At 31.8% G+C, this 13,150-nt stretch overlaps 1 protein-coding gene across 3 annotated transcripts in view; it reads left to right on the forward strand.

Moving 5' to 3' along the window:
- Positions 1-13,150, forward strand: part of SS18 (SS18 subunit of BAF chromatin remodeling complex) — a 95,975-nt gene that overhangs the window by 55,026 nt on the left and 27,799 nt on the right. For all 3 annotated transcript variants that reach the window (XM_031946497.1, XM_031946498.1, XM_031946499.1), the window contains exon 5: positions 44-265. In XM_031946497.1, the coding sequence (XP_031802357.1) occupies positions 44-265 (222 nt within the window). The remainder of the gene's footprint in view (positions 1-43; positions 266-13,150) is intronic.

Consider the following 13,150-nt stretch of genomic DNA (forward strand, 5'->3'; position numbering starts at 1 on the left):
AAGGGACCATCTATTTACTGAAGCTGTTAATTTTTCTTCTAAGGGCCAAACCATATGCCTATGCAGGGACCTGGACCCAATCAGCTTAATATGACAAACAGTTCTATGAACATGCCTTCAAGTAATCATGGTTCCATGGGAGGTTACAACCATTCGGTGCCATCCTCACAAAGTATGCCAGTACAGAATCAGATGACAATGAGTCAAGGACAGCCTATGGGAAACTATGGCCCTAGACCAAATATGAACATGCAACCAAACCAAGGTAAATAAACTTTTGTTGTTATTTTGTTTAGGCCAAAAAGAATTACTACTTAATTCTTTTAAAACTTAAATTTCATTTTATTCTTCCATATAATGCATAAATGAATTCAAGATTAAAATAAGTGGCAACAGTACTATTTATTTATAAAAACAATTGAATTTGAGATCAATTTGTAGAAATCTTTTATTTTGTCTTTTGAGATTGTATTTTTAATATATTATTTATATTTTGCTTATATTTGATGTTAGTTGACAGTTTACCTAAGACCTTCTAATTTTGAATTAATTATCTTTAAAAATTAGAAAATAACACATTTTTGTTAGTTCACAGTTGATTATAGAGAAGAAATTGAAATAATTATTTTTTGTAACAGTGATCATTATTTATGGCAATTGAAACCATTTAAAAATGCCTTTTTTATAAGAATTTTTTTTTAAATTATTGGTTATTGATTCTTCTGAATGTTTTCTGGTGCTGTTTTTTTCTGTTATAGTAATTAATTAATTTATTTGTTTTTTAATTTGAATATGTGGTAGAGATGCTATATTATTGGCTCTTTTTAGAGGAGCTAGTATCATATGATTAAAATTAACTATCAACTTCAGAGAATGAAGTTGCCATATATATATATATATATATATATATATATATATATTTTTTTTTTTTTAAGTATTCATGTGAATAAAATATCTTTAAACCAGCAAGTGGCGCTCTGTCCTGCTAATTGTTTCCTTCCACATGTGGCATATTGCCATTCTAAAGATGCCTTTATTAAGGAAAAGGAGGAAAATAACATTATATACAATTCAATTTATTTTCATGTTTAATGTTTTCAAATTTTTATTTTTAAAAAACAAATTGCTAAAATTTACCAACATTTACAAAATTTGCAAGTTTATTTAATGTTACAGTCAAATGATATAGTCTTATCACTAATTATGAGAATGATAATTTTTTTATGAAACTTGCTAAAAAAGAAAGGAAGATCATTCAAAATGTAGCTTTGCAAGACTGGCACTTACTCTACTCTTTTTCCAAATTTATCTAGTGCCCATGATGGAATGTTTTCTTTTTCTTATTAGGTCATGTAAAGGTTCAAAGCAACAGCAAGATCCAGGCAGTGCTAGATCAGAAGGGAGTTGAGCCAGCTCAGATGTTTCTACACACAGTTTGATTACCCGCAGTGAGAACGAGAAAATTGATAATGATTCTGACAACAACTACAGTAATGATGGCACACTTCTTAGAAAACCTATAGTTAAGAAAAGGTAGGGTGTGTGCACACAAGTGGTTGTTGTAGCATGGTTTGATATGACTCATCACAAGACCTTATAAACAAAAAATAATGCATGTAGCAATGTGCATGTAGAAAACATTCAATATTTTTTGAAGAAGTTGAGGTATTATATAACCACTTTTTTCTTATACTTAGGAGTCAGTGATTGTTCTATTCACTGTCATATATCATGCTTATGCATTTTCCTTCAGCTGTAGCATTTAAATCATTTACTATCTTATGCTCTCAACTTCAGAAATTCCTCATTAGAAAATATATGCTGTGCAGTAAATGGCAACATGTAGGTCTGGTTAAGATGGTAAAAGGTTTTTGAAATGAAGATAGCACATTGTTGAGGAAATTTTGATTAAAATATTGCAGTGCTTTATGTCCTTGAATTCTGTGGCAAGCCATCTACTCTTATTTCTCCATTCAGCATTTACTTATTATATTTACTGTGTTCTATTGTATCAACATTCTAGATCTTTCAAATAAACTAAATAGTTAAAAAAAATCTTGTAGAATTCAGTTGTTATTGAATGCAGATAGATACTCATTTTCTGTAATCACAAAAATGCTTTATATGAAAGTGATCATTTGAAGCAGTGATACTGCAGGACAGGAAGAACAAATTGTATATTATGCTAAAAGTTATCTGTGTTTGGAATTTTCTGTACTAGTTTTTGTGTTAGGATTTTTTCAATTTTGTTTTTGCTACTTGCAAATACAATAATCTTGGAGAAGTTAATAACCTTTGTTTCTCAATTCCTTATTTTTAAAATAGAGAGGCAGATAAGATGTTTTCTAAGATCCCTTCTAGCTTGAAGATCTATCTCAATTGTCCATTTCCACTATAAGATATCAATGAAAGGAATTTCCTATGCTGAAATAAAGTAAAGCTTTAACTATATTCAAATTCAACTGTTAGAAAAACTATGGTTAAAGTACAGAAGCAAGACATGACAGTAAAATCCATTTTAAACATTATCCCGTTTTGGAGGAAAGTCAAAAGAATCTTAAACTACCACTAGTCACAAATTCTTAATTAAAAAAAAATTAAGTGTAGAATTTAAATGTGGAAAGATCCTTAGAGATTCTCTATCCTAACTCTTAGAGTTTATAAATGAGGAACTCAAGACCCAAATAGGTCTTATGCCTTATTTGTGTTTATACTGTAATTATAGTGGAACTAGGAGGAGAACCAGAAACTAAAGAGCTTCTATTTTATGTAGTTCAAAAACAATGTTGAAACTCACTTTTTCTGATAGCTTCATGTTTCCACTTTATCAGTAGAAACAAGAAAAAGAAAGAAATGATTAGCTTATTAGTATATTTTCGAAATGCATTTATTAATAGAAGGAAAGAACTTTGCTATTCTATTAAATAATGACAGGTGAACTATACAGAATTTATGAAAAAAAATTTAAAAATAGTTTTGAATTATATTTTAAACACAGATTTCTGTACAATCCAATAAAAAGTATAAAAGCTGGACCATAAAAGCTACAAACTTTCCCCTCAGTGTCAAAAATTTGTTTTGGTTTTTTTAGTGACACTGTAAAAGAACATTGTATAAAACAACCTAAATCAGGTTTTATTGGCAGTAGGATATTTCTCTTCCATATATAAAGTAAAAATCCTGAGTGATTCACTCCCTAAACAAGCTCTTGTTTTGTAGAATGCAAAAAAAAAAAAGAAAAAAAAAAGACATTGAAATGACTTACCCAGTAAGGACTCTTATCATAAATTTAGTGTAGATTATGCTCAAAATTCCTGATATAGACAGGTGGATACTTGGCTAGAAATACTTGTGATTGCTTTACATATGGCTAGTTATTTCTTTTACAATTCTGTGTCTCATTTGGATTTTCTCATTTTAAAGAGTACTTTGTCTTCCCACTTTCCTGCACATTTCTTCCCCAATCACAACTTTACCTCATGATTTAATGAGTTCAAGGCCAGTAGGCATAAACTTCTTTCCTTTTTGCCTAAGTACTGTCTGTTTTTCTTTTTTACTTTCTTGACTCATACGCCTTTTTTTTCCTTGAATCTTTAAAATTTCTTTCTCATCTTGTTTTTCCTTCAGACATATTTTAGTTTGTTTTCTCTCTTTAATTTTTTTTTTTTTTGGACTTCTTTACTATTTTATTTCTCTCCTTTCCTGGATAAACTTTAGAGTTTCTCTTAACTCTCCTTTCTTGCTTTTCCTTTCTTATCACTCATTCTCTCTTCCTACTCTCTTATTTCTTTCTTTTCTTTCTCTCTTAATACTCCCATTTACCTTCCATCTTCCTTCCCCTCTCCTCCTCTTCTTCCTCCTAGAAGATCATCTAATTTTGCGCCTTCCATTAGCTCTCAATTCACTGTTAATGACAACCAAATTTATGTCAACTGTCTTGACTTTTTAAATGTTGATCTACTTTTCTCTTTTCAAAAATTACATTCTTATTGTTATATTTTCCCATCACTTCCCCTAGCCCTTCAAGAGAGTTGTCCCTTAAAATAAAGAATAAACTTTGACAAATTTTTCCATTTTGGAAAATAATTTGAAACTATCCAAGAGAAGTGGTTCAACTTTTTTTTTTAAATAATAGCCTTTTATTTTCAAAATATGCACAGATAGTTTCTAACATTTACCCTTGTAAAATCTTGTGTTCCAAATTTTTCTCTCCCACTTCTCCCTACCCCTTCCCCTAGATAGCAAGTAATCCAATATAAAACGTACATTTCTTCCATACATATTTCTACATTCATCATGCTGCACAAGAAAAATCAGATTAAAAAGAAAAAGAGAAAAAAATGCAAGCCAACAACAATAAACAAAGTGAAAATATTATGTTGTGATCTACATTCAGTTCCCACAGTCCTCTCTCTGGGTGCAAATGGCTCTCTCCATCACTAGTCCATTGGAATTAGCCTGAATTATTTAATTGTTTGGAAAGAGTCATGCCGATCAGAATTGATTATTGTATAATCTTGTTCCCTTATACATTGATCCTCCTGGTTTTGCTCATTTCACTTAGCATCAGTTCATGTAATTCTTTCCAGGCCTCTCTGAAATCATCCTGCTGATCATTTCTTGTAGAATAATAAATAATATTCCATAACATATTCATATTCCATATATACCATAACTTATTCAGCCATTTCCCAATTGATAGATGTCCACTCAGTTTCCACTTCCTTGCCAATGGTTAAACTTTTTATACCCATTGACATTGAAATATACTCTAAGCAAGTCAAAGACAGGAGGAAATTTCTCTTAAATAGTAAAAAAAAAAATTCCTACCAGTACTCAGATGGTATCAAAAGAATCGATAACCAAGTAGCTTCCTCACTGATTGAAGAATAGCTGAATAAATTGATTTAAGAATATAGTGTAATATATATATATATATGAAATTAGGAATTCAGAAGGTAGAGCCAAAATAGAGGTGTAAAGTCATTGGCTCTCTTGAGCTTTCCCTGAAACTCTTACAAATGCTTTTAAGTAATCACTCTATACCCTAGCAAACCAGGAACAGGTCTTGGAGTGAGTGAGTCAGTGGCAGCAGTGGTGTTTTCCAGACCTCTCAACTCACAGATATAAGGGGATTGGAACACCTGGTCAGAAGGAGATTTACAGGTATCCCTTTGCTGGATACACCAGGGTCAGGAGTCTCTTGCGTTGACTATACTTGGTTTTGGGTTGCAGTCCTGAGTCTTAGTCCCACTGCAAAAAGAAACACTAGTACAGTAGAGCTTGTGACCACAAGAAAGCAGGGACCCCGATCACAGTTCCAAGGTTGAAAAGAGTGCTTGTAGTCTCTTATAAATCAGTGCATTGTACAATAGAGTAGAAAACACATCTTTCCCTAAATCATACTACCTTGGAAGAGGACAAAAACTTACAGACTCTTAAAATTATTTCTGAAAACCGCTGTACAAAATCCCTGATGTTTGGGACAATGACCTCTGCACTTGGGAAGCAGAATTCCATTTTCTTGTAGAATTAAAAGTCAAGAAATAGACTGAAATAATGAGCAAAAATAGAAAAAAAAAAAAAAACCCTGACCTTTGAAAGCTACTATGGTGACTAAGAAGAACAAAACAAACACTCAGAAGAAGACAGCCAAGTCAAAATTCTCGCATCCAAAGCCTCTAAGACAAACATGAATTGATCTTACGGCAAAGAACAATTCAAAAAGGATTTTAAAAATCAAGAAGTGTGATAGGAAAAATTGAGAAGACAAATGAGACACAAGAAAATTATGAAAAAAGAGCTTAACAGTTTGGTAAAAGACGCACAAAAAATACTGAAGAAAAACACCTTAAAAAACAGAATAGGCCAAATGAGTAAAAGAGATACAAAAATCCAGTGAAGAGAAGAATGCCTTAAAAAGCTGGATTAGTTTTTTGTTTTGTTTTGTTTTTAATTATAATAACTCTTTATTGATAGAACCCATGCCAGGGGAAATTTTTTTACATTATCCCTTGCACTCACTTCTGTTTCAATTTTTTCCCCTCTCTCCCTTCACCCTCTCTCCTACATGGCAAACAGTCCTAATATATGTTAAATATGTCGCAGTATATCCTAGATACAATATATGTGTGCAGAATCAAACAGTTCTCTTGTTGCACAGGGTGAATTGGATTCAGAAGGTAAAAATAAACTGGGAAAAAAAACAAAAATGCAAACAGTTTACATTCATTTCCCAGTGTTCTTTCTTTGGGTGTAGCTGCTTCTGTCCTTCATTGATCAATTGAAACTGAGTTAGGTCTCTTTGTCAAAGAAATCCACTTCCATCAGAGTATATCTTCATACAGTATCGCTGTTGAAGTATATAATGAACTCCTGGTTCTGCTCATTTCACTTAGCATCAGTTCATGTAAGTCTCACCAAGCCTCTCTGTATTCATCCTGCTGGTCATTTCTTACAGAACAATAATATTCCATAACATTCATATACCACAATTTACCCAACCATTCTCCAATTGAAGGGCATCCATTCATTTTCCAGTCTCTAGCCACTACAAAGAGGGCTGCCACAAACATTTTGGCACATACAGGTCCCTTTCCCTTCTTTAGTATCTCTTTGGGGTATAAGCCCAGTAGTAGCACTGCTGGGTCAAAGGGTATGCACAGTTTGATAACTTTTGGGGCATAATTCCAGGCTGCTCTCCAGAATGGTTGACAGATTCGTTCACAGCTCCACCAAAAATGCATCAGTGTCCCAGGTTTCCCGCATCCCCTTCAACATTCATCATTATTTTTTCCTGTCATCTTAGCCAATCTGACAGGTGTGTAGTGGTATCTCAGAGTTGTCTTAATTTGCATTTCTCTGATTAATAGTGATTTGGAACACTCATGTGAGTGGTAATAGTTTCAATTTCATCATTTGAAAATTGTCTATTCATATCCTTTGACCATATATCAATTGGAGAATGGCTCGATTTCTTATAAATTAGAGTCAATTCTCTATATATTTTGAAAATGAGGCCTTTATCAGAACCTTTAACTGTGAAGATGTTTTCCCAGTTTGTTGCTTCCCTTCTAATCTTGTTTGTATTAGTTTTATTTGTACAAAGGCTTTTTAATTTGATGTAATCAAAATTTTCTATTTTGTGATCAATAATGTCTCTAGTTCATCTTTGGTCACAAATTTCTTCCTCCTCCACAGGTCTGAGAGAAACTATCCTATGTTCCTCTAATTTGTTTATAATCTCGTCCTTTATGCCTAAATCATGGACCCATTTTGATCTTATCTTGGTATATGGTGTTAAGTGTGGGTCCATGCCTAATTTCTGCCATACTAATTTCCAGTTTTCCCAGCAGTTTTTGTCAAATAATGAATTCTTATCCCAAAAGTTAGGATCTTTGGGTTTGTCAAACACTAGATTGCTATAGTTGACTATTCTGTCTTGTGAACCTAACCTGTTCCACTGATCAACTAATCTATTTCATAGCCCAAACCATTTGGTTTTGGTGACTGCTGCTTTATAATATAGTTTTAGATCAGGTACAGCTAGGCCACCTTCATTTGATTTTTTTTTTCATTAATTCCCTTGAGATTCTCGACCTTTTATTATTCCATATGGATTTTGTTGTTATTTTTTTCTAGATCATTAAAATATTTTCTTGGAAGTCTGATTGATATAGCACTAAATAAATAGATTAGTTTAGGGAGTATTGTCATCTTTATTATATTCGCTCAGCCTATCCAAGAGCACTTACTATTTTTCCAATTGTTTAAGTCAGACTTTGTGTGGAAAGTTTTTTATAATTTTGCTCATATAATTTCTGACTTTTCCTTTGGTAGATAAATTCCCAAATATTTTATGCTGTTGACAATTATTTTGAATGGAATTTCTCTTTGTATCTCTTGCTGTCGGATTTTCTTGGTGATGTATAAAAATACTGAGGATTTATGGGGATTTATTTTATATCCTGCAACTTTGCTATAGTTATGAATTATTTCTAATAGCTTTCTAGTAGAATCTCTGGGGTTCTCTTAGTATACCATCATATCATCTGCAAAGAGTGATAATTTGGTTTCCTCATTGCCTACTCTAATTCCATTAATCTATTTCTCGACTCTTATTGCCAAGGCTAGTGTTTCTAATACAGTATTGAATAATAATGGTGATAGTGGGCAACCTTAAAGTTGGATTAGTTAAATGGAAAAAATACACTAAAGAGAAATACTTAAAAAATAGAATTGATCAGATAGAAAAGGAGGTACAAAAGCTCACTGAGGAACATAATTTCTTAAACATTAGAATTGGGCAAATGAAAGCAAATAACCTTTTGTGGAATCAAGAAACAGTCAAACAAAATCAAAAGAATGAAAAAAAAGAGAAGATAATGTGAAATATTTCATGAGAAAAACAACTAACCTAGAAAATAGGTCCAAATGGGATAATATTTTAACAGTTCTTAGATCAGCTGAAAATCATGATCCAAAAAAGAGCTTAGACATTACCTTTCAAGAAATTATCAAGGGAAGCTGCCCTGTTATTTTAGAACCAGAGGGTAAAATAAAAATCGAAAGATTGCATGAATTACCTCCTGGAAGAGATCTCAAAATGAATTCTCTGGAATTACTGACCTCCAAGATCAAGAACAAAATACTGTAAGCAGCCGAAAAGAAACAACTCATGTTTCTTGCAGTCACAATCAGGATAACAGGAAAATAAAAATTTTAGCAGCTTCTACATGAAAGGATCAGAGGTCTTGGAAGATGATATATTCCAGAGGATAAAAGAGAACAACAAGCAAGAATTTTCTGTTCCACAAAACTGGGAATAATCTTTTAGGAGGAAAAAGACAAATATTCACAGAAATAAAAGACTTTTAAGCATTTCAGATGGAAAGACCAGAACTGCATAGAAAATTGTACTTTCAAAAATAAGATGCAAAAGAAACATGAAAATAAGAAACAAAAAGGAATGATTTAAATGTACAAATATATTTATAGCCATTCTTTTCATAGTGGGAAAGAATTGGAAATTGAAGAATGTCACTTGGGGAGTGACTGAAGAAGTTGTTTTATATGATTGTGATGGAATACATTAATCTTTAATAAATGATGAAGCAGGGTGCTCTCAGAAAAAAAAAACATAGAAAAACTTGTATTAACTGATGTAAAATGAATTGAACAGAAGTAGGAGTAATAGCAATATTGTATGATGAAACACTGAGTAATTTAGCTATTAGCTGCAGTACGGTGATTTAAAACAATTCTTTAGAACTTTTGTTATAAAAGGTGCTGTCTGTCTCTAGAGAAAGAACTGGTAGAGCTTGAATGAAGTTGGAAGATAAATTTTCTTTACTTTCTTTTTCTTTTCTGTTTGTTCTTTTACAGAATGATTTAAACGGAATTCTATTATACTTAATTATGTCAAATTGCTAGCCTTTTCAGTGAGGAGGGGAAGGGAGAAAGGGAGAGATTTGGAACTCAGAATTTGAAACAAACAAAAAAAATGTTAAAATTGTTTTTACATTAAATTGGGAAAAATGAATATTAAATAAGATTTAAAAGAAATAAGGAATTCAGAGAAGCCTGGGAAAACCTATATTTATTAATGTAGAGAGAAATAACTTTCACTATTAGGAAAACAATTGACAAAATTACTTCACTAAATTACATAAATGAGAAGAACACTATTGAGAAGTTGAATTCTGAGTAATTGTGACAATTTTGGTCTCAGAGAACATATAATGGAAAAATGCCTCCATCTTCTAAGCAAAGACAAAGGGGTCTCTGGTGATCAGTGTTATGTATACTGTTATATGCTTTGAACATATTCCTTTTTGTACCTGTTTTCATTTTTTTTTTTTATACAAAATAGAGAGAAAGAGGGAAGCTGTTCCTGCAAATGATTTTGACATAAAACAAAAGGCATTAGGAAAAGTGATTTTTAAATACTAAGTAGCTGCATTTTTAAGTTAGCTGTTTTTCTTTTATTATTTCTAAATTGTCCTTGATAATTACATGGGATTTTGAAATTTTTCTTATAAACATTTTATACATACTATATTTCTCTACACTATGAATTTATGATCAGTATGGGTGTTCATTTGATGATGTATATACTTGTGAAACTATATACATATACATACAAACATACACATACATGCATACCAATACCTGGCACTATTAGGATAGTTCATTGCTTTATGTCTCACCTTTATTATGACTTGATTATCTTTTTTTCTGGTCATACATTTCTTTCCTTAAATCTTATGTGTAACTTCTTGTTTGTGATAATTAGCAGATGTCTTATATCACTCTATGCCTTGTCTTTTGAGTAATCTTCAACTTACAGTTTTCTGAGACTGTACTACTGTAGTTTGGTAAAGTCAAAAAAACTTCTGGTTATTATTAGAGGAATATCATTTTTAAAAACATGGTCCTTTGTTTTTAGGAAAAACCTTGGTATCAACTGATATAAAGACAAATAAATAATTGATACAAAGACAAAAAAAGAAACAATTACAATTGTAACTTAACATTCCTGTGTTTTGGAGGAAGGAATATGTACGTACACATGTAAATATTTCAGAATTACTCTGTAACAAATTATAAAACAATCCTGGAGGGAGGTTACTGGTGGCTGAGAACATCAGAAGAGGTTTTGTAGAGATCAGGAGTGGGGGAATCTTTTTCTACCAAGGCCCATTTGGATATTATAACATCATTTGTGGGTCCTACAGAATTATCAACTTACAGAACTCAAGCAGATGGAGGTTGTTCTCCCTAGCTTTTTAACTCATCTTTACCTATGATTACCATACAGCCTGCCTCATATAACCTTCAGGCTAGATATTCTCCACTCTTGGTATGGGTTATATTAATTGAACTGCATCTTTAAAAAAAAAAAAATAGGGCATTTGATATAATAATCTCCATTTGACTTTAAAAAAATTTATGATGTAATGAATCTTTACATTTCTTTAGAAATGCAAATGCTCTTGTCTGGGCTACTCTTCTGTGCATTAAAAAAAAATGTTTTATTGATGATATTGCTGATCTTTACCTTTCTCTACCCTCCTTCAGGGACAGAGAGAGAAAAAAAGCCAACTCTTTTAACACTCCTCCCCTTCCCCCCCCCAAAAAAAAAACCCAACAAAAAACATAGTAAGGAAATTGAATTCCACTCAGTGGTCACGCTAAAAAAATGTGGTTATTGTAGTTTAGGCATTTTAGTTATATTTGAGCTTTCATGACTCCATTTGCGTTTTTCTTGGGAAAGACACTAGAGTGGTTAACATTTCCTTCTCTAGCTTATTTTACAGATAAGCAAACTTAGGCAAACAGGGTCATGTTCAGGATCACACATTTAGTAAGTTTCTGAGGCCAGATTTGAACTTAGGTTATATGACTCCATCATCTTTTTCAAGAAGTGTGTAATCTGCATTTTCATAGGTCTTTTGGAGACATGGTTGTTCATTTCCTTGATTAAAATTAAAACTTTGAAAGTTATTTTTCTTTATAGTGTTGTTATCGTTGTATAAATTTATTCTACTTTTGCTCACTTTTTTGTCGGTTCAAACTATGGGATTTTCTGAAATATGTCTTTATTATGGTAATAACATTTCATTATATTCATTATTAGAATTACTATAGCTATCTTCTATTGGGTAAAAAGCAATTTAGGATTCTGTTTTACTAAAATACTTCTTTTATACCCACTTCAGTATCAAGAAGTTTGTTTTGCTTTTCTCTCTCATCATATTCTCTACTCCTACTCTATTGTTTCTCTGATCATTTTGATGTATTTCCACACCAAAATGGTGGGGCAGATTTGAGTGTGTTCAACTCTCCATTGGTTGTGTCAGATAAGATTCATTTGATGCCCTCTCTTTTCACATTTTTCTTTGTGTTTGTTGTATAGTATGCTCATATATCCAAATAATAAGTTCATATATATATATTCATTTTTTTAAACTACTTTATATTAGTGTATTCCTTTTGCCCAGTCACATCCCTCAGAATAGAACCCATAGGATTCATGTTTTTTATATTTAACTCTCCTGGTACTCCTTAAGGAGTTAAAGACTTTGAAGGGAAATATATTATTCTTCTCTGTTAGACTGTCTCTCTTTCTGTCTATCATATATGTCCTGTCTATCTTATCTATTATATATGTGTGTGTATACATATTTATCTATCTATATCCTTCAAATTTCTCAAGTAAATTTTATTTTTCTAGGTTTATCTGGATTGTGTTTGTATTTCAAAGTTTCTACTTTGCTCTGATCTTCCATCAGAAGTGCTTAAAAAGCCCTCTCTTCCCTTAATAGGACAATCTTTCCCATCCCTGGAATTTAAATATATACTAAGTGTTGTATGAGTTATTTTTGATTGTAAACCCGTATCTTTTGCCACCTAGGATATTGTATTGCAAAAATCTCATTTATGGTAGAAGTATTTTTTTCTTTAATGTGAGAATCCTAGATTTTGGTTATGATATTCTTAGGATTTTTCTTGAAGTTTCTTTCAGAAGATTAATTAAGTAGTTTCTTTTTAATTCTTGCTTTTCTCATTGGTTTAAATAAATCTGAGTTTTCTTTTAAAATTTCTTAAATTATAGTTTCCAGGCTTTTTCTTTTTCTTTTTTTTTTAACATGCTTTTTAAGAAGTAAAATAATTTTTAAATATTCTTTCCTTGATCTGTTTTTCAGATCAGTTGTTTTTGATATTAATTTCTTTTGATTTTGTTCTTACTTGCTTCATGAAGTCATTGATTTCTCTTTGATTTGTTCTATTTTAAGGTGTCTGCTTTTTGGATTATATTTACCACTTCCTGTTCCATGCTATTTATTTTCTTCAACAGTTTATATTTCATTATTTATCTTTTGCTTTGTTTCTTATAGGTGTTTGTGAGGAAAGAGGGGAAAAAGGGGAAAGAGAAAGACAGGCTCTGCTTGAAGTTTTTATGGAGTTACTCTTTTGGGGTGGGAGGGGGAAATCTCTAGATAAAATTTTTGATACTAATTTGTGTCTTTTGGTTTACTGAGTTCTTCACTTTCAGTCCCTGATTCATATACACCCTTTGTACACTAGCTGTATTGCCTGAGTTCATGTCCTAACATCCGTTATCTGGGGCTGAACCCTTAGGTCTCTG

Source organism: Sarcophilus harrisii, chromosome 1 (assembly GCF_902635505.1).
Source record: "Sarcophilus harrisii chromosome 1, mSarHar1.11, whole genome shotgun sequence".
Taxonomy (NCBI): Eukaryota; Metazoa; Chordata; class Mammalia; order Dasyuromorphia; family Dasyuridae; genus Sarcophilus; species Sarcophilus harrisii.